General features: G+C 39.0%; 1 protein-coding gene across 3 annotated transcripts in view; it reads left to right on the top strand.

Annotated features, from left to right (window-relative positions):
* ATAD1 (ATPase family AAA domain containing 1) overlaps window positions 1-23,193 on the top strand; it is a 74,001-nt gene that overhangs the window by 47,995 nt on the left and 2,813 nt on the right. For all 3 annotated transcript variants that reach the window (XM_084772251.1, XM_084772253.1, XM_084772252.1), the window contains 4 exons: window positions 4,026-4,132; window positions 11,101-11,190; window positions 15,182-15,232; window positions 21,098-21,231. In XM_084772251.1, the coding sequence (XP_084628377.1) occupies window positions 4,026-4,132; window positions 11,101-11,190; window positions 15,182-15,232; window positions 21,098-21,231 (382 nt within the window). The remainder of the gene's footprint in view (window positions 1-4,025; window positions 4,133-11,100; window positions 11,191-15,181; window positions 15,233-21,097; window positions 21,232-23,193) is intronic.

Genomic DNA, 23,193 nt, shown 5'->3' on the forward strand with positions numbered 1-23,193 from the left:
ATTGTTGAAGCATAAGTTGTCATTAACTTAAGGAATTCTTTTTTTTTTAAGATTTATTTATTCATTATTATGTATACAGTGCTCTGCCTACATGCATACCGATAGGCCAGAAGAGGGCACTATAGATGGCTGTGATCCACCATGTGGTTGCTGGGAATTGAACTCAGGACCTCTGGAAGAGCAGGCGGTGCTCTTAACCACTGAGCCACCTTTCCAGCCCAACTTAAAGAATTCTTTATCCAAGGCAAGCATGGCAGCACACACTCATAGTTCTAGCACTTGAGAGGTAATGATAGCAGGATCAGAGGTCCAAGGTCACCTTTAGCCACATTGCAAGTTCTAGGCCAACCTGGGCTTATGTAAGGACATGCCTTGGAAACATGTATGTCTTTTGTGCTTTTCCTGTCTTTTCTCCCTTTCTTCCTCTTCTATGATGGGGTCTTTCCCAGGCATATCTGAAACTCAGTCTGAGTCCTAGGATTTCAGGAGTGAGCCACCATACCCTGATTATCCAGTGTTTTTGATAGTATTTGCATATCCTTTTATATCTTTTTTTTTTTTGGACTAACACTTAAATATCATTTTATTTAATTTCTTTTCTTACAGTTATTTGCTTGGGTTAGGGAGGGAGAACAAACATGCTCTGACACAAGCGTGGAAGTCAGAGACAACTTGAGGGAGTCTGTTCTTTCCTTTCACCATGTAGGTTCTGGGGACTAAAACCAAACCAGCTTGTTGTCAAAGGTCTCTGCTGGCTGAATCATCTCACCGGCCCTTAGATCTCATTTTTGAATGGACTTTAATCTTCAAAGCCTTTCTTGACCCAAAGGGACCACTCTTCTGGTTGCCCTGGAATACTTGAGGCACAATTTCCCACTAGCTAAACAAGACAAACATTATATATCCAAAATGTGTTTTGGGTGTGGTTCCCCTTCATCTTGAATCAGGTACTTTCAGTGCTGCCTCCTCCTGAAGGAGCATTCTTCTGTTAGCCTTGCTTTTCTGCCTGTAGGCTGACAGAGAACAGTGGAGCAGCCAACACACAAGTCTAATCAAGTGTGCATGGTTAAAGAATGTGGTCATTTTATAGCATTCTGGGCATTTCACATCCATAAAGTAGGAGCCGGGGCTCTGCACCAGGCGCTTTTTCTTGTGCTTTCCTTTCTTTTCTGGAAAGGAATGAAGGAGACATGTTCTCATAGGGAGGTCATCACCACTGGAAAAGCCTTTTCTATCTTATTAATATTCCAAATCATTGCTATTTAAGTGTGTTTCTTATAAGCAACATACAGTTTTTATTCTATTTACATTGAATGTAAATACTGATGTAGCTGTGCTTGTGGAACATGGTGGGGTTTCCATATTATTTTAAGCAGTTATCTTGTAAGCACTGCTTCTTGATAGTGAAAATAATTAAGAAAGGTTAAATTAAGCAAGTAAATTTATAATGTTCATCTTCAAAAAGTGATTAGACTTTATCCACTATAGATATTAGTCTGATTTATAGTCCTATAATAAGACACGTTATATAAAATGGGAAATATCCAGAATATATGTATACAGGACTATCGTGTCATGGAATTACTTTGTTGTTTTTGTTTTGAAATGTTTTTTATGCGAGCCCTATATTTTGGGGCTGTCCTGAAATTCACTGTAGAAATCCCAGGCTGACCTTGAAAGTTACCATTCTGGGAGCTGGAGAGATGATGGCTCAGTGGTTAAGAGCACTGTCTGCTCTTCCAGAGGTCCTGAGTTCAATTCCCAGTGATCACATGGTGGCTCACAACCATCTATAATGTGATCAAATGCCCTCTTCTGGCTTACTTGTAGGCAGAACGCTGTATACATAAAGAAATCTTTTAAAAAAGAAAAAGAAAGTTAGCATTCTATTGCCTCAGTCTCTAATGTGCTGGACTTAAAGTTGTGCACTGCCATGTAGCCTTGTTCTCTTGGATTCTTTTCTTTTTTTACACTTTAGACCTAATATACCTTTTGAAACTACTTTCATATATAACTGCTAAACACCAAACTATAGATTCATTGCAAAGACCTGATATTTATTTAGTAATGCTACTGGTTTATTATATGGCTAAGCAAAGCACTTGAAATTGTACTAGAAAATACAAGACTTGACTTTTACTGTTGAAATTTTTCCTTCTTGGGATGTAATATTTTTCAGCCTTTTGGTGTCCTTAAAGAAACTTTTTCTTCCATCTGTTTTTTATTCTTTTTCCTAGCTGTAGGCTTTGAGCCTCTTCAAACCTACTTTATTTGGGGTTCTTTAATGTTTACACATCCTTTCCACCCACCTACCCTAGGTAGGAGAGAAAGAGGTTAATAGGAACAGAACATATAGACCTTTTTTAGACTCAGTTCCTTGGAGTAATTCCACTGGCGTAATTGGCAGGATTCCAATAGACCAGTTAAACAGTAAACCAGCAATTCAGTGAAGGTGACTGTAACCGTAGCCACTGGAACCCAGAATAGCAGCTGGAACCGGGAGCAGAAGCTGGAGCAGTTCTCTCTAGGAATGTCTTGAAGTGGAGTGATGAATAGCCAGGACCAAAAAAGCCCTGCCTCTTGTTTGGGGCATATATATCCTCTCAGAATCTGTACTAGGATGTTTAACAGTTGGCAAAGACCATGCCCCCACAAGAGTTGGTTCCTCTTCCAGTGGACAAACATCGCCTGTTCTCTCACAAGCCTGTTTTCAGCGGAAAAACATCACACACCCTCATATAAGTCTGTTTTACATCCCACACTTGGAATCAAAACAAAAACATGTTTACATACACTATACCTAGCTTTTTTTTTTTTAAAGATGTATTTATTTTCTGTATATGAGTACGCTATCTTCATGCACACCAGAAGAGGGCACCAGATCGTATTATGGACTATTTTGAGCCATGTGGTTGCTGGGAATTGAACTCAGGACCTCTGGAAGAGCAGCAAGTGCTCTTAACTGCTGAGCCATCTCTCCAGGCCCCTATACCTGGCTTTTAAAGAGGGTCTTACTCTATATCCCTTGCTGAACAAGAGAGCACAGTGTAGCCCAGACTGGCCTTGAACTAGTAGTTCTGTCTTGACCTCCTGAGTGCTGGGTTATATGTGGAAACCACTGTCAGTAACTCCAGTTCCAGAAGATTCAACACTCATACAGACATATGTGCAAGCGAAACATCAATGCACATGAAATAAAAATAAAAAGGAAAGCATTTTATGATATGCTCTTTATTTGAAGATAGAAAATAGTTTTAAGAAAGAATGTTAAATTGTCTTAAAGGAACCAGAGTTTCAGTGGGGTGAGGTGACACACCTGTAATACCAGTACTCAAAGAGCAGAGGCAGGCGGATATCTGAGTTTTAGGCCACCCTGGTCTACGTAGAGTAACCAAGAAAAAAAAAACAACAACAAAGTTTCTACATTTTGTTTACTTAAGGCCTTTTGTCATATATGTATGTATAATACATATATGTATTATAAACATTTTCTGTTTTACATTTCCCCCTTAATAGTATGTTAGGCATTTCCTATTTTTGTTTATTACTAAGAGAGAGAAAATATATGATGGCATAATTAAGAATATACAGGGTTCTGGTAACTGGAAAAGTTGAGGCACACAGCCTAGGCTCTCTCCCAAGACTCTGTTCTTGGCCGCCTGTCTAGCTTTTCAGATTAGAACCTTTGTATTTTGCATCGCTTCCCTTTTTTGTGTGTTTTTTATTGTTTTTGTTTTTTTGAGACAGGGTTTCTCTGTGTAGCCTTGGCTGTCCTGGACACCCTTTGTAGACCAGGCTGGCCTCGAACTCACAGTGATCTGCCTGCCTCTGCCTCCCGAGTGCTGGGATTAAAGGCCACCACCATGCCCAGCCTGTATCTCTTCTATATACTGATTGTGTTCTAATGTGCTCAGTAATTTACCAAGATATTTTTTATCAGGATAATATCTGAACAGCATATATATGAATACAATGAATAACTAATTCATCTATAATTACTAAGATTAAGGACTATTTTCTTTTAGACTCTTTTCTACGAAATCGTTCAAGTTCTGACCATGAAGCTACAGCGATGATGAAAGCACAGTTTATGAGTCTCTGGGATGGACTGGATACTGACCACAGCTGCCAGGTATTTGAACAAAATCTGTGCTAAACTTGTACGGTTTGGTATCAGTACAAACTCTTCTGGGCTGTTTACCGCACTTTTCTACAAAAGTCGTTTCATTATTTTTGTTCTTAGTGTTAAGTGATAAGGAACCAAAAGAAGGTAGTTTTTTATAAACTTCACCCATTTTAATGATTACCATCAGGTTTATACAGTGAGAGGACCCCACACTCCCTGTATAGTTGCTGCTGTGTGGCATGAACGCCAGAGTACATCTAGTCAACAATGATACGTGTTTGCCGCTGTCAATACTGCTCCATCGATGGGCGTAACCAACAGTAATGCTCTGTGTGTAGAGTAGATTTCTGAAAGAGGAGAATACAAAATTAAAAAATTAAAATGAAGAGAAATGAGGCTTCAGGAGTAGTCTTTTTGCTTTTTTTTTTTTTTTTTAAGACAAGGTTTAGGAGTAGTCTTAACCTTGTTTATTTTGCAAATAGACGCCAAGATGAGCTTGGAGCATTTCTGGTAAAGGTATATGTAAAGCAAAATGCTGTAATCTGATCTCCTGCAGCCACCCATATGTTCAGTCCTGCAGTCTCATTTAGCTATGGGTCCACTAATCAAGACAACCTGCAGTGCACAGTGCCAATGCGTGGTGGCCCACACCTGTAGTCCTAGATACACAGGAAGGTGAGCCTGAAAGTATAAAGGTTTAAGGCCCATCTGAGCAACATTGTGAGGTCCTATTTCACACAAAACCTCGAGATTCTGTAACTGCAGTCAGTCAAATAATTTGGCTCCCATATCTTTTTCCATGAATACTGACTTTCTGACATACTCACTGCCATAATACTGAATATTTTCAACTTGCTGTTCTGGTGTTCTTAGTTATTCTTTTCCTTTTCCTCAAATAAACTATTCCTAAAAAACACATTAGAGCATTGGGAGAGAAGTTTAGCAGTCAAGAGTCCTGGCTGTTTTGCAGAGGACCCAGGTTCAGTTCCCAGCATCCATGTGGTGCCTCACAACCATTTATACTGCAGTTCAAGAGTAGGCATGTGGCCGGGCATGGTGGCGCACGCCTGTAATCCCAGCACTCGGGAGGCAGAGGCAGGCAGATTGCTGTGAGTTCGAGGCCAGCCTGGTCTACAAAGTGACTCCAGGACAGCCAAGGCTAACACAGAGAGACCTTGTCTCAAAAAAGCCAAAAAAAAAAAAAAAAAAAAAAAAGAGTAGGCATGTGTTCTCTGCCTTCTGGGAGACTTGGGTGCTGCTGAGTCAGATGTGCACTATTCGTCTCCTGGAGAAAAGGATGGAACGTGGACAGTGTCACAAGATCTGTGATCTAGTGGGGGTTCAGAAAAAGGAGATTTTCTCTGCAGGAAGTGTTACTGCTCTTTTAGTTAGGCTGCTGGCACCAGGCCAGGTGGCAGCAGGAGCTCAGGGCTCCAAGACCAAGCCAGGCTCACACAGCAACAGAGGCCCAACCTGACTGATGAATCGGATGGCTGCTTCGGGAACAGCTGGCAGCTCACTCCGATAGATTGGCATTGTTGCCAGCAAAGACAAACAGCAGAAGCTCTTGGCCACAGCGCAAGTGTTAGCATAACCCTGGCATTTCTGTAGTGCCTGCATGGCTGGCAGTTGAGTCCAGGGGTCCATTGATGAATTCTTTGGGGATTGCTACAGGTGAGAATAAACAGCCAGTCTCAGAGTCCGTTGGTGTGAAGTAGATGGTGCTCACTGCTTTATATCATGTGGAATAAGGACTTAGGAATCTTGGTCAGTGGGGAGGGCCTTTGAGGATGAATGTGTCTCATTGGCTGGGATTTGGGAGGCTGGCAATGCTCTTATTTGCATGAAAAAAGATAACAGATGACATAGCTTATGTGACTGACCACCTGTAGCCACCTGGGGATTGTGTCATGTGTTCATGAGGAGGCACAGAAACAAGGAGAGGACTTTGTCCCATACCTCTGTTCTCAGGATGAGATTTTAAATCTCAAATTTGAGATTCCTGGAGCTTGAATATGCTCCATCTTGCTGGCCCCATGCCAATTCCCCTAGAAGCACGTTCCATGAGCTCCACAGGCATGCAATGCATTTAAAGACAGAAATTTAGTTAATGATCAATGTTGATTTCACTTTCATAAGAGATAGGCTCTGTGTGAGGCATCTTCCTGTAATTCCAGTTTTGAGAAATCAGGAGGATTTCAAAAGTTAAGGATAGCCTGGGTTACATGGCAAGGTCCCGCCTCAGAACAAAGCAAAACTGACTGGCATAGAACCACAAGCCTCTAATTCCAATGTTTAGTGTGGGGAGCCATGCTAAATTCAGCCATGTTAGAAATCCTGTGCTTAAACTGAAGGTTGTGACCTTTGAGTTATTCACCCTTGCTGAAGGAGGTAGAGGCTATTCAGGTGATGGCATTCTTGCCTGGGGGCTAGGGAAGGTGGGATTAGAATTGATCTGTTGACCTTGCTATATAAAGTCTTACTCATCCACATTAAAGAGAGTCTTGATCAGAAATTTCCAGACTTGACTCAATATTTCTCATGTCTCTGTCCCCCACTTCAATCCCCACTCTTTCAGGTGAACCCTGGTTCGATTTGTCCTGCAGGCCAGGACAGTTTAGGAAGCTGAGGCAGGGAGATCCCCAGTTGTATACCAGCCTGCGCTGCACAGAGTGGCCTGTCTAGGAAAACCAAGGACTAGGGATATAGTTGAGTGTTTACCTAGAGTGCCCCCAGTTTAGTCCCTAGCATTGTAATACAAAAATAAAAAGAACCATTTTACTGGCTCTGCACATGTTTGCTACCCAAGAGCCAAGTCCTGTTTTCCACTGAATAGTTTTCAAACTTAAGCATTTTTTCCTCATGCATCCTGGCCTTATATAGCTAACTCTCATAAATTTCCCTGAGCACAGTGCTCAGTAAAGCAGAGGATACAGAGGCAATCCAGGGTCTCCAGCGCCATGCATGCTGGCTCCTCAGCTCTGGGGCTCTGGTGTGGCATTTTAGTTTGCAGAACCACAATTCTTTTTTCATAAGTAGCAACTGCTATTTTCGTTAAGATGTATTTTGCTTTGAGGAGAGAAATGAAGGTTTTTTTTTTTGTATATTTAAAGGATTAAATTTTATATTTATAATTTCGATTCAGAGTTTTAAATGTATTCTACTTTCTCATGAACTAGTTAATTTTTCTTTCAGATTACCTTTTCAATGACTGTTGATAGTGCTTGACCTTAGGTAGCTTTCTTTCAAACATATAGTCACAAAAACAAAAATAGTAAATGATTGATGAAGCCTGTCATGACAACTGGGCTCCCTGGCAATTCATGACACAGTCTTCCTTTTTGGAGAAGTGATATATAAAGAATGGTGATGTTAAAAAAAAAATCTCCATCAGTAAAAATTTGAGGCATAAATTTAGATTTGCTTATTTAAAGGATTATTTATTTTATGTATATGAGTGCTCTGTTTGCATGTAACACCTACATGGTAGAAGAGGGCACCAGATCTCATTATAGATGGTTGTGAGCCAACATGTGGTTGCTGGGAATTGAACTCCAGTCTTAGAAGAGCAGCCATTGCTCTTAACCACTGAACCATCTCTTCAGCCATTAGATTTACTTATTTTAAGTATGAAATAATAAAGTTATTTCCATACTTTAAGAGATTTTTAAAAATTTTAACCATTCTTTAGATTTTGTTGCTTATATACTAATGTTCCTGAATTTGAATTTTAACTTGTTTGTTTAACTCATAAGTTATTTAATACATGTATAAGTTTTCTTAAAAAGCACTCCTTAAGAGGGAAGGGGTGTGGGGAGAGGAGGGAGGGGGAACTGTAGTCGGACCCAATATATGAGAGAAGAATAAAAATTTTAAAAAAAGCACTCCTTAATATTTTCAACAAACTACAAGTAGTTTCTGTTTTTTTTATATCATGAATACCTTATTATATACATTTATTAGGATATCTTAGCTAGATTAATTACAATTTGTTGATTTTTGTTTCTAGCACTTCACCTTCTATACTGTGATCTATGTTTTAGGTTTCTTGGTTTAGCTGGAATTTATCTCAAAAATGTAACTAACTTAACTCACTTGTCAAGGTTTTGTTTTTGTGTCTACTTTTCAGAATATTGCCTTACACACACACGGTGTCTTTTGTGGTCTTTACAGTTTTCAACAAGCTCCTAACAGTGTTTCAAATATTCTTATACTTTTTTTGTTTTGTTTTAAATGAAGCAGGGTCTCAGTGTATGGCCCTGGTTGGTCTAGAACTCGCTAGGTAGACCAGAGATCTGCTTGTGTTTGTCTCCTGCATTCTGGGAATAGGGGCATTAAGATTTTGTTTTATAAGGTCTTCAAAGCTTCAGAGACGCTCAGAATATGGCATTTAAGAAGCTTTTAATATCTTAAAGATTCTTTGACAACAAAACAGGTTAGTTAACTCCTGGCAACACTCAGCCTGCTTCCAGAAGATGATGAGCATCAAAGAACCTCCATATGGAGATGGCTTCAAACGTGGCAAACAAGCCACTGGGCACAACGTCCTCGATTCTGCCACAGACAGAATTCTGTCTAAAAATGGGCAAGCCTGGATGCAGGCAGAGTCGACGGCCAAACTCTGACAAGACAGGGTAAGCAAGTCCTCAATAGTCCCTGCCTCACAAATATGTCTGTCAGACTGGGCCAGAAGGAAGAAGATGATGCTCCAACGTTCTAGAGAGTTTTGGGTGACTGTTCAGGCAGCAAACTGTCTCTGCATTTTATTTTATTTTATTTTACGTTATGTTATGTTGTTATATTATTTTATTTTATGTTATTTTATTTTTCCTTCTCATTTTGGAAGCTACTAACCTGCACTTCCGGTTCACTCAAGTAATTAAGTTTCATTCCTTCTCAAGTCTCTGATGGGGTTAAAGACCAGATAGTTTAGTCTTAAATTAACCTTAGCTGTTTAGGGGTTAAGATGTTTTTAGGTCTACATAGGGGTTTTGAGTTGACAGAGATGAGTTATGATAGATATGATTTTCATTCAGAAATCTTAGACTCACCAAGATAGGAAAGATGTTTTCTACAAGGTTGCTAAATGTAATTAACTAAAACACCTTGAATGTAATTTTCATATGATCCCTGATTGATTGTTTCGGGGTTCTTCTTGCTGTATGTAATTTTTCTACTTACATGTAATAATATAAATGTATATACCAAAAAATAAAATAAAATCTTAAAAAAAGAGTTGGCCAAATATAAAAATGAAAAAATAAAAGTTGTCTGAATATAAACATGGAAAAAAAAAATTTTTTTTTCTTTAGGACCACTTGACCCATACACAGAATTGCATGTTTTAGAACTTAAATCTGTGTTGTACTTACACTTCCCCCCTCTAGATGGCAGACTTGGTTAGTTAACAATAATTTTGCTTTGTGATTTTTGACTGATAAAAGGTAAAGAGCAAATAAATAATTGACTCATAAAATTTGGTGGATATTTTAACTTGCTCTAGAATTTTTTGAGAAATCTCAAACTGTCAGGCAGAAATAAAGTGGTACCAGATAAATATACTCTATATAATAATAACAAATTAAGTTTGTATATCAGGTATATGATGTCATTATGGATATTTTAAAGAAACTTTCACCAAGTGTGGTGGTGGATGCCTTTTATCCAAGCACTGGGGTATACAGGCCAGTCAGAGTTCCAGGACAACCACAACTCTGTAATGATACCCTGTTACCCAAAAAAAAAAAAAAGGAATTTTTTTGTTTTGAATATCTTGGTCTTTATTTCTATTGGTTTTTAAATTGTTGCTATTTTGCTACTATTGTTCATGTTATTATTTTAAATTCTAAAAATAATTGTATTTTATGTACATTGGTGTTTTGCTTGCATGTCTGTGTGAGGGTGTCAGATTCTCTGTCACTGGAGCTGTAGACAGTTGTGAGGTGCCATGTGGGTATTGGGAGTTGAACCCAGGTTCTCTGGAAGAACAAACAGTCACTGCTCTTAACTGCTGAGCCTCTAAAATTGGTTTTTCATTTCTACCTCTTTTCTAAGTAAGTAGCATATACTTAGAAGTTGGTAGGGCCAACAGTATACTCTCCCCTTTAAAATTCTGCTTCTCCTCCCCTTTCAAAGCTTCCGCTGTTTCTGTGAGGGTTGTAATGTACATTTGGCAAGGACTCTACTATTGAGGTGCCCCATAGCCCCTGTCCAGGAGTTTGATGTTTGCTTTACTTGCAGTTTATGTTTGAAGTTGCAGTCTAGAACAGTTTTACATTTAGCGTTCACACCCACAGAGCTGGTCATACAGTGAGAAGATGATGTGAAATCTGGAGGAAAAAAAGCACCTAATATATATTACTTCTGTCAGAATCGTCATACTTATGGAGAATTTTAGGAAAGGACTTAAAGTATTCCTTTTACTCATACTTCCAAGATGTATTCATTTAATAAGCAACCATATTTTGTAAAATGCAAAGCATTTTAACATTTTCATATTTTTTGGTATAGGTACTCATTGATCATATTTTGTGAACTACCAGTGTTTTTTTTTTTTAACTGTACTTCTTAGACTGGCAGTGGTGGCGCATGCCTTTAATCCCAGCACTCAAGAGGGATCTCTGTGAGTTCAAGGCCAGCCTGGTCTACTGAGGGAGTTCAGGACAGCCAGGACTACTGGACAGAGGAACCCTGTCTCAAAAACCAAAAAGCTATACTTCTTCAATAATGATACTTGTATCTATGTTTTTCCAGACAGGCCTTTTCTGTGTAACAGCCCTGGGTGTCCAAGACTCACTTTGTAAACTAGGCTGACCTTGAACTCGCAGAAATCTACCTGCCTCTGCCTGCAGAGTGCTAGGATTAAAGTCACGTGCCACCATGCACTGCTCTTAAAGGCTGTGTTAAGTCCTAATGGTAATGGCCGCAGAACATATTGCTGGTAGAGTTGATACCTTGTTTGTCTTTATATTTAGGTCATAGTGATGGGAGCTACCAATCGCCCGCAAGACCTGGACTCTGCTATAATGAGAAGAATGCCTACAAGATTTCATATCAACCAACCAGTAAGTGGTCTTAGTTGTGTTTTGAAGAGGGGAATAGTTGCCGTTTGAACAGGTTTTTATCTGTGACCTTTAAGAAGGCTTGTTTTGTTTCTTTGGATTTGTTTATGAAAAAGAAAGGTATAAGAAACTCAATCTAGGTCATGCCCTTTCTGACATTTCTTTCCTTTTTTTTTTTTTTTTATGTTATGATTAGTGCATTTGATCTTTCCCCCAAGTATAGAATTACCTCAAAATTGCTTGCACACTTTGGTAGTTTCTACCTTATGAAGATATAGAAGTAAATCTAAATTAAAGTTTTGGATTAACACAGATTAAATTTGGGAACTAGAGGCTAGAGGGCCATTTTCTAAACATGTAGCCTGAGGAGCAACAGAGGTTTATTATTAACAAGTTAGTGGCGGTTCTCTCTGGTGGGTAATGATTCTAGAACCAACATGCTGTGCTGTAGCTAGTGAAGATAAGTGGCATTCAGCCTTTACTACTTTAGTTTGGTTTTTGAGACAAGAGACTTGCTCTGAGCTGGGTGCGGTGGTGCATGCCTGTGAGCCCAGCACTCAGAGAGGCAGAGGTAGGGGGCAGGCTGGTCCACAAAGTGAGTCCAGCACAGCCAAGGCTACACAGGGAAACCCTGTCTTGAAAAAACAAACAAACAAAAACCAAGACAAAGAGAGCCTCACTCTTTAGCTACCATTGAACTCTGTGGCTTAAAACCCACCACATAGCCCAGGCTGGCTTCAAACCTAATGGCAGTACTTTCACCTCACTTTCCAAAGTGCTTGTTTACAGGAGCTACTATACCTTTCTTTTTCTTTTCTTTCTTTTTTTTTTTTGTGGGGGTGGGAGTAGGGTTTTGAGTCAGGGTCTCTCTGTGTTAGCCTTGGCTGTCCTATAGTCGCTTTGTGGACCAGGCTAGACTCAAACTCACAGCGATCCGCCTGCCTCTGCCTCCCTAGAGCTGGGATTAAAGATTAAAGGTGTGTGCCACCACAACTGGCCTCCTACCCTTTCTTTACGGATACTTTTTTTTAGCATTCTTTTTTGTTAAGAAGTACCCTTGAAGACCGGGCGGTGGTGGCTCACGCCTTTAATTCCAGCACCTGGGAGGCAGAGGCAGAGGCAGGCAGATCGCTGTGAGTTCGAGGCCAGCCTGGTCTACAAAGCAAGTCCATGACAGCCAAGGCTACACAGAGATACCTTGTCTCAGAAAAAAAAAAAAAAGAAGAAGAAGAAGAGAGGAAGAGGAAGAGGAGGAGGAGGAGGAAGAAGAAGGAGAAGGAGAAACAACAACAACAACAACCATGTTATAACTTTAGCTTATGAAGAAAATCATACAGTTCACACGGTTGTGAATTTAGTCAGCTTTTATATTGTAAACAATAGGTTCTCATGGTAGAAAATGTGTTCCATATGAATAGCATATTATATTTATAGGTACGTAGGGGGAATTTAGATAGTTATTTCTTTCAGATGTTTGTAATGAAAATATTCCAACTCCATTTATAATCTTAGAATTTTTAGACAAACTCCATAGTAATCTTTGGCAGAAATTATTTGTCCCACTTACATTCTGTCAATTATCAGATTCAGTTGATGCAGTGAGTAAAAATGGTCTCCTGAATGTTGAAGGTGGTAGGCTCTGTAAGATTACTCTGCTAAGTCATGTGCCATAGCCAACACTTCTGGTTCTTAGGATGTATATATAATCATTCCATTTGAAAAGTGCTTGATCAATCCATGAGCTCTCTTTAATTATATAGAAGACTATATAATTAATGTATGTCAGACACTTGCTGGGCTCCAGTGAATGGAAGACAAGTCTTGTCCTCAAAGAACTGTGTGTTGCAAGGGAAGCAGACTCAAAAGCAAATAATGTAAAAATGTGCTTTAAAGGTATGTACATAGAGCTGGGAGAGGCTGAAATAATGATGAAAACTAATTATGTTGTGCAGTTAGTGGGATTTAAGAAAACCTGTTGGGCCTTAAAGGTGAAATAGGTGGTTGACAAGCAAAGCCTTTCTGTCATAATGAGCAAAGATGTGGTGTGGAAACAGGTTAGTGGGTGGGTTTGTAATTCACTTAGAGCATTGAGGAAAACAGATATATGAGTCTGGGAAGGTAGATTGTGATTGTGTTTACATGGACTATATATGCTTCACATATGAATCCTCTAATTTCCAGGCAAGATATTAGACTGATTTAAGGAACATTTGCTTATCTATATGATTCTGAATGCCAAGGTTAGTGATCTTTATCAGAAATTCAGGTGTAGGACTGGCAGGATCTTGCAACCAAGCCTGATGACCTAGTTTCATGAACCTACATGGTGGAAGGAGAAAATAGATTGCAGACCTGTGTCTGAACAACATTTGTACTTTTACCCAAAATAAATGTCTTTTTAAAAAAAGACTTAAAAAATTAAAAATTGAAATGTAAATTCTAAAGACAGCTAAGGGTTTTGATGTGCTTGTATAAAAATGGGATTGCAGTCACTAAAACTGTCAGTGAAATACAGTGTGTGTTATCAAAATGAATTATACCAGGGTTCATCAAATTTGTTAGATTTGTATACTGTTAATGAGCAAACTGGAATTTTGTCATTGTTCATTTTTAGTTAATATGCCTTAGAGAGTAATTCTTTTTTGTTAGTTATAGTATCAAAGAATATTATTGAGCTTACCTTAAAATTTCTCTCCAAGAAAATACTTATTAACTAAAAAGTAGTTGTTAAGGTTAGATACACAAGTTATGGCAACGGCAGAGTTTTTGAGTTCAAAATCTTAATGTTAATAAGAATGAATTTAGTCATGACAAACTTAAAATCTATTTTTATGTAAGATGTTCCTTATTTCACTTATTAGTGATTATTATTTCATTTACTACTACAACCGTTATTATTTATTCTTTTAGGTAGGTTCTCATGTAGCCCAGGCTGCTTGACCTGGCAGTGTAGTTGAGGATGACTCCAAGTTCTGACTCTCCTTCCCTCCACCCTCCAAATGCTGGGAGTAGAGGCATTCTCCAGCATAGCCAGCTTTATGTAATTTCGTACGAGTTAGGTGTAGTTTTTGCTCTCCGATATAAAAATATGATGTATCACTGAAGGGAAACTGTTGTTCTAAAAAACGAAAATCCTAATGATTTGATTTTTACTAATAAAGACTGTGAAGCTAGGTGCTGGGGTGAAAACTTGCTAGCTCAGAGAGGCAGAGAAAGTTCCCACCTGACCTTCCTACTCAGCTCACGTTCCAGAGGAAAAAGCCCCAAAAGCTCACTAGCTCAACTGACAGCCTAGGAGGAAAAGCCAAAAAACTAAAAGCCAAAGAGCTTGTTAGCTCAAAGCTCAAAAAAGGCCCTTCTTCTTATCCACACTGTCTTAAACATCCTTCAACTCAAAGTCCCTCCTAATTTTTAATCTCTGTCAGCTGGTTTCTTTATATGCTAATTTTTTAATAAAATAAAAGCTACAATTAAAAATGGACAAAAAGGTAGTTTGTGATGGTGAACTTACATAAATTTAATAAAGGAAGGAAAATAATGAGAACTGTATGACTGTATAGGAAAGGCTGGCATAGTAGTACATGTCTGAAACCTCAGCGCTTGTGGGACAGAGGCAGAAAAATTGCTGCAAGCTTGAGTCCAGCCTGGTCTGCACACTTAAGTTCCAGACCAGTCAGGCAGACCCTGTGTCCAAAAAAAAAAAAAAAAAAAAAAAAGAAGAAGAAAAAGAAAAAGAAACTCTGGTTATTTTAATGTATTCCTTTTTCACTCAATAAATACTAACATTGTTTTATTTCCCAGATGATGAGTAAAAAACAGAATTGGTTGGGCTAACTACAGAGGGTTACTGTACAGTATCATATCATACCTTACTTTAACCTCTATCAGCCTGTTATTTCATATCAGTTATTATCCTGTAGCTTACAAAGGAAAAACAATATACAAATTACTGGTATTATTTTTAAATGCTAATTGGAAAATTCCTTGGTTTTAGGCTCTAAAACAAAGAGAAGCAATCTTGAAGCTTATCCTGAAAAACGAAAATGTAAGTAGGAAAGTATAATTTATTCTCATAAAATATTATGCTTTTATTTATAAAGTCATTTTAGAAAAAAAATTGAAGAAAGAACTTTAAACTTCACCTAAATTATTGTTAAACTCTCCACTGTTAATGTAGCTCGGAGTATGGTATATTTGAAGTAGTTCCTATTTTTTTTTTTATTTTTATTTTTTCGAGACAGGGTTTCTCTTTGTAACAGCCTGGACTCACTTTGTAGACCAGGCTGGCCTTGAACTCACAGTGATCCACCTGCCTCTGCTTCCCAAGTGCTGGGATTAAAGGCGTGTGCCACCATGCCCAGATTTGAAGTAGTTTTTAAAGAGTAATGTCTCTACAGATTAAATACTGTGATATTTCTCATACCATTTATGCTTATATAAGAATATTTTAAAAGAGGTTTTTAATTGTTTCTTGATTTTACTATATTGCTGTAGTTTAAAAAATTTATTATTAATTTATGTACATAGGTGGGAGGTTGTCAGAGCTCTTGAAACTGGAGTTACAGACAGTTGTGAGCTGCTGTGTTAGGTGCTGGGAATTGAGCCTGGTCCTCTGGAAGAGCAGCAGCCAGTGCTCTTAACCATCTCTCCAGCCCTCCTGCCCCCTGATTGCTGTAGTTTTAAAACTGAAGTTAGGTTTTAAGTGTGGTGTGCACACTTACAGTCTTAGTGTTCAGGAGGCTGAAGCAGGAGGACTGTGTTTTCAAGACTGGCCGAGGTTACATAGTGAGACATAAATAAGGTATACTGCTATATATTTTTAGGAGTTTGATTTTCTTTCTCGTAAAGCATGTATTTTGTCTATTTTAAAATGCAATATTGTTTTTCAAAAAGATGGGTATGGCTACTGTTTTAGACTAGATTTGTCTTTTGCCTATATGAGTTGTAAACTTTTCCCAGTTTCTTAAGTCTTGTTGGAGAATTTTCCCTCTGTTAATGTCTTCTGAGTCTTAAGTATAAATTTAAAGAACATTTTGTACTCTGAAGTTTTAAAAACAATTTCCCATATTTTTAAGCTCTTGTTACTTGTTTCTTTCTTAAACTCTATTTTAATCTATTTGAGTGATGTAGTTCTGTCCACACCAAGCCTGTTATCCGCACAGGGTTTGAACTCAGAGGATTCCTTTGAACCAGCACCAGTCCCTGCTTTCTTTCCTGGCTTCACTTGGATCTGTCACCTGTGTACTCTATAGCAGTTATATATACTATATATAAAAGTTTAAAGAACTCATCTATTTAAAAAATTATATCCATGATCATTGACCATATGGGGAGCCAAAACAGATAGCCTTTTCTAAGAAACCTCTATATATTCATGAAAATTTTGTGTATAGTTTCAGGAAAATTCTTTTAAAACACTTTCCTAGGTAATTTATTTCAGTCTTAGATTAAAAACTGACAAGTAGCTTTGTCTTTTATTTGAATAATGAATAACTGTTCAGGAAAATACTTTATAGTTACAGTGCTGCTTAGATTGAACATTGTTCATTGGTAAACCTTTAACCAAAGAGTGGTATTAGTCAAACAAAAACCAGCAAGTGAGCAAATGCTTTCGAATTGGCTGTAGTATTCCTAGAAACAATTAGAAAATAGTTGAAATAACCAATGTAATTCTTTAATTTAAAATAATTTGGGCTGGAGAGATGGCTCAGCGATTAAGAGCACTGACTGCTCTTCCAGAGGTCCTGAGTTCAATTCCAAGCAACCATCTGTAATGTGATCTAATACACTCTTCTGGCCTGTAGGGGTACAAGCAGGTAGAGCACTGTATGCATAATAAATAAATAAATCTTTAAAAAATAAAAATAAAAATAATAAAATAATTTAATTTGGGCATGGTGGTACACCCAACCAAATCACTCCATTTGGGAAGCTGAGGCAGGAAGACTAAAAGTTGAAGGCCAACCTGTGTTATAATAGCAAGACCCTGGCTCAGCAAACCCCCACGTGAACAGGAACTTATAGATAGGATACATTGCATAAGTAGAAAGCTTAAGGGTTTTGGTGTTTCAAGACAGGGTTTCTCTGTGTAGCCATGGCTGTCCTAGAACTCACTATATAGACCAGGCTGGCCTCAAACTCTCAGAGATCCCCGCCTCTACCTCCTGAATGCTAGGATTAAAGGACATGCACCTCCACCACCAGGCCAACACTTCTCACAAGGAACAGTCTATCAAGAACTCACAATTCTAAATTTATATTCCCCAAACACAGGTAACCCATGGAATTTTTCTCTAAAATAGATTAAGATATTAGAATAACAAATCTCAGTGTTTTTCATTTATTTTATTTTATCTGTCAACAATGGGATAAAGCTGAATATCACAGAAAAGGAATATAAACAAGCTCTTTGAGATTAAACTGCACATTATTGAATAATGAATGTGTCATTGAAATCAAGAAAACTTAAAGCATTCCTAGTGTTGAGTGGAAATGAAAATAGCATTCCAAAACCTATGATACATTGAAAAGAGTCTTAAGAAGGAAATTTGCAATTCTAAGTTTCTACATTAAAAATTAGATCTCAGCCAGTTGTGGTGGCGCACGCCTTTAATCTAAGCACTTGGGAGGCAGAGGCAAGTGGATGTCTGTGAGTTTGAGGCCAGCCTGGTCTACAAAGTGAGTCCAGGACAGCTAAGACTACCCAGAGAAACCAGATCTAGAAAAAACAAAAACCAAACCAAAACAAAAATATCTCAGCTGCTGAGCATGGTAGCGCATGCCTTTAATCCCAGCACTAGGGAGGCAGATGCAAGTGGGTGGCTGTGAGTTCGAGGCCAACCTGGTCTACAAAGTGAGTCTAGGACAGCCAAGGCTACACAGAGAAACTCTATCTTGAACCGCCCCTGCCAAAAAAAAAATTAGATCTCAAATAGCATGATGATGCCTTTTAGGACGAAAGCAAGGGAGAGAGAGAAAGAAAAAGAAAGGAAAGCAAAATTCCCAAAAGCAGAAGACCAAGAGAAATAGCTAAGATCATGATGGAGATTAATAAGATAGGAACAAAACAATACAAAGAATCAGTGAAGTAGTTATTTGAAAAAAATGAGATTGACAAACCCTTAGTCAAATTAAAAGAAAGAGAATATCTGAATTCATAAAATTAGAGATGAGAAGGGAGATATTGCAACAGATACTGAGCAAATTCAGAAAAGCATGAGAGCATTGTTTTAAAACTTTTGCCAGGCTGGAGAGATGGCTCAGCAGTTAAGAGCACTGACTGCTCTTCCAAAGGTCATGAGTTCAATTCCCAGCAACAACGTGGCTCATACCCATCTATAATGTGACCTGATGCCCTCCTTTGGCCTGTAGGTGTAGATGCAGGCAGAGCACTGTATGTATACATACATACATACATACACACACACACACACACACACACACACACACACACACACACACACACACACAAATCTTTAAAAAACAAAAGCAAAAAACCAAACCAAAACAAACAAACAAACAAAAAAACCCACACTATTTACCAAACTAGAAAACCTAATAGAAGTAGATGAGCTTTTATGACTTAACTAAATTTAAACCAAGATGCAGTAAGTAATTTAAATAGCTCTATGGTAAACAATGAACATGAAGCAGTAACTAAAAATCTCTCAAGTAGGGGCTAGAGAGGTAATTTAATGACTTAGAGTTCTTGCTGCTCTTGAAGAAGACCCAGGTTCCAGACCCAGCATCCACATGGTGGCTCATATCCTTCCTAACTCCAGTTCCAAGGATGCCCTTTTCTGACCTCCATGGGCACCAGGCACACGTATACCTACAGGCAAAACTTTTATACATGTAAAATTGAATAAATATAAAAAACAAAAATCTCCCAACTAAAATAACCCAGGGCCACGGCACATACAGCACAGACCTTCAAAGAACAGCTTAAACCAGTACTTGTCAAATTATTCTATAAAATTAAAAAATTACCTCGGGCCAGGCTCGGTGGCACATGCCTATAATCCCATCACTCAGGAGGCAGAGGTGGTGGATGTTCATGAGTTTGAGGACAGCCAAGACTACACAGAGAAACCCTGTCTCAAAAAAACAAAACAAAACAAAACAAAACAAAAAAACAAAAAACCTCCCAAAAAACCACCCCGAAACCCGAAAAACCAAAAAAGATTACCTCACTCAGGATGATTTTTTTAATAGTTCTATCCATTTGCTACAAATTTTATGATTCCTTGTTTTTAATGGCTGAGTAGCATTCCATTGTTTATATGTTCCACAATTTCTTTATCTGTTCTTTCATTGAAGGACACCTAGGTTGTTTCCAGATTCTGGCTATTACAAGTAAAGCTGCTATGAACATAGCTGAGCAAACACTGAGCAGCAGTTTGAAACACGCTGAGACTCACAGCCAAACATTGGGCGAAGCATAGGGAGTCTAGTGGGAAAGTAGGAGGAAGGAAAAAAGGACCTAGACATGATGAGCTCTGCAAAACCAATAGAGACAGCTAGCCAGGGCGCAGGGGACCATGTGGAGTCTGAAGGACCATGCACGAACTGGACCTAGGCCCCTTACGTAGATGTAGCCTATGGGCAGCTCAGGCTTCGTGGGGTCCACTCGTAAGGGGAGTGGGGGCTGCCATTGCCTGCTTTTTAATCATTTCCCCCTGAGGGGACTGCCTTGCCAGGCCACAGAGGAAGAAGACAAGCACAGTCCTGAAGTGGCTTGATAAGCTGGAGCGGCTGGGTATGGGGGCTCCTCTTTTCTGAGGAACAGGGTAGGGGGCATGGGAGAGGGAGGATGGGACTGGGAGGAGTGGAAAGAGGGGCTCCTACTGGGGTGTAAAGTGAATAAATAAATTAATTAATTTTAAAAAAAATTTAAAAGAGATGGCTCAGTAGTTAAGAGCACTGCCTGTTCTTCCAGAGGTCCTGAGTTCAGTTGCTAGCACCCACACGGTGCCTCACAACCATCTATAATGAGATCTGATGCTCTCTTCTGGTGTGCAGGCATACATGTAGGCAGAGCACTGTATATGTAATAAATAAATCCTTAAAAAGAAAGTACACACAAAGGCTCTTTTTATGAAACTAATAATTTCCTAATGTCCCCTTTTAAATTTTGTTTGTTTGAGAAAGGTAGGTACGTTGTGTAGACAGGTAGCACAGGCTAGCCTTTTTTCCCTCTTGCTTGCTGACCTACCTTCGGATTGCTTGGGTCATGGAATAACAGGCATGGACCACTGTACTGAGCTTACATTGTCTTTTAAGAATTACTGTTCTTAAACAAAAATTCCCACAATTAGAAATTTATTAACTAATAAAGATGGCATTTCACACGGGTGAAGAACATTATTATGGCAAATGGGTACATGGTGAGGAAATAGGCTTGGCATGTGCTACCTGTACAGACGCTGCTTCTGAAATCTGCTTACCTTTCTCCACCTCCAGATGGTGATTATTATTATGGTTTTCTTTGTTTCTTTGTTTCTCTCTTTTGTTTTTCGAGACATGGTTTCTCTGTGTAGCCTTGGCTGTCCTGGATTCCCTTTGTAGACCAGGCTGGCCTCGAACTCACAGCGATCCTCCTGCCTCTGCCTCTCAAGTGCTGGGATTAAAGGCGTGTGCCACCACCTCCTGGCTTTCTTTTCCTTCCCCCTTCCTTCCTTCCTTCCTTCCTTCCTTCCTTCCTTCCTTCCTCCTCTGCCTCTCGAGTGCTGGGGTTAAAGGAGTACACCACCACCTGACAATTTCAAAGTTTTTATGGAACTAATAATATTGTTTTGTTTCTCTTTACTTGGCTGTTATGACATACTTAACATTGATTTGCTGATGGATATTTGGAAATATTTTGCTTAATTTTATGCATTTATTATGAGCCTGTTTCTGTTTGTTTAAGGTGGATAGACATGTAGATCTTCTAGAAGTTGCCCAGGAAACTGATGGGTTTTCAGGAAGTGACCTAAAAGAAATGTGTCGAGATGCTGCCCTCCTCTGTGTCAGGGAATATGTTAATTCTACATCAGAAGAAAGGTAACTCTATTTAGACTCGATTTCTTTTTAATTAGATGATTATTGTACTAGACTAATAGAAAAGATAGTTGAATTAGGATCACATCCCTCCTTTATTGCCAGTTTTGTAGGGGTTTGTATATGTATACATGTTCATCTGTGTGCGTGGAGGTTTATATTAGGTGTCTTACAATTCCTCTCCATCTTAGTTTTGAGATAATGGGGTCCTCCTTATCCCAGAGGTCTCTGATTCTGCTAGATTGGCTCATCAGCAGGCTCTAGAGATCCTTCCCTCATCCACCTTCCCAGCTCTTGGATTACAAGCACACTCCATCATTTTGTTTTGTTTTTGTTTTTTGACACAGAGTTTTTTCTGTGTATCAAGCCCTAGCTGTCCTGGACTTGCTTTGTAGACCAGGCTGGCCTCAAACTCAAAAAGATCTGCCTGCCTCTGCCTCCCGAGTGCTGGGATTAAAGGCATGGACTACTATGCCCGGTTCCAACTTTTTTTTTAATATAAGATTAAACTCAGGTCCTCATGCTTACGTAATAAGCGCTGTACCTCCTGAGCCATCTCCTCAGCCCCTATTACTGTTTTCCTAAAGAAGAGTTCTGTAAATGGAAGCTCTGCCATGGGATGTTGTAGATTTAAGGTGCAAAACACCAATTTCATTTGGCAAACACTGGAATGAGTCACAGAAACCTAGGCTTGCCTTCCTTGTTAGGAAAACAGGGTACTCTAGAATCTTTAGACTGCTTAAAATTCAGTTATGTGTAGAAATGAGTGTGCTATCTTCCAGAAACATAAGAATGGAGTATGGGGCTGCTGAAGACAGGGCTTGAACTTAACAGTAATGTAGTTACTGACATGCCATTTCTCATGTCAGTAATTTCGCTTGAAACCATTTTGAAAGTGTGGTAGGTTTGAGAAATCAGTTTTGTCATCCTTGTTAGCCCTGAATTAACTGCTTTGAGAAAGATTCTAGCTGGGCTTGGTGGCGCACGCCTTTAATCCTAGCACTCGGGAGGCAGAGGCAAAGGGATCGCTGTGAGGTTGAGGCCAGCCTGGTCTACAAAGCGAGTCTAGGACAGCCAGGGCTGCACAGAGAAACCCTGTCTCGAAAGACCGAAAAAAAAAAAAAAAAAAAAAAAAAAAAAAAGAACTTGGGAAAAAGATTCCAAAAAGAGCTTTCTCCTGGAGCGGCCCTACACCATGCATCTTTTCAGAGTGTCAACTCTCTGATAAAGAATTCCTTAGTAAATCAGTGCACCTTTGAGGCCATGTTGAAGGATTTGCCAGTTCTTGCTCTGTTTTCATACTATGGGACCCTGACTGGCCTGTGGTATCCATGCATCTATTACAGTGTGGTGCCATAGTAAGCTTTTCTTAAAACTCATTTATTTACTTTTCATGAAGTCCCTGCCACACAGCAGCGTGGCTCTCGCCCACTGTACTACTCCCTCCTACTACATGTGCGAGATGCATTCCATTTATGTGCTGCTGTATAATTTCAGCTATTTCTGCAAGCTGGGAATATTTTAACACCATCAAAAATACACCTTCCAAACGTCTTTCTTCTAACATAAAAAATTAGAAGGAGAAATAAACAAACGGCATGTGACCTGTGCTTAAGTTAATAATGAAAGACAAGCTTGAAAGCCTTGAAGCTCTCGTGTGAAATGTGACCATTAGACTTGAACCATCTTGTCTCCCCTGAACATTGTTCCCCAGTGTCTGTAACTACCGAGTAGCAGGGTATACCAGGGTGTGTGTTTGTTTGTTTGTTTGGTCAGGATTATAGTGGAGAAGACTTCTTGGGTTAGTTGCTCTTTAAATTAAGAATGTTGAATTTTACTTCTATCTTATAAAAGGCTACGTAAAAGGTTACGTGTGCACACGAACGTATGCATATGCCTAGGAATGCTAGGTTTGGGTTCTCTATCACAAGAATAACTTAATTTTCTGGATGGAATTATGCTTCT

This window comes from Acomys minous (assembly GCF_964271855.1).
Source record: "Acomys minous genome assembly, chromosome: 2".
Classification (NCBI taxonomy): Eukaryota; Metazoa; Chordata; class Mammalia; order Rodentia; family Muridae; genus Acomys; species Acomys minous.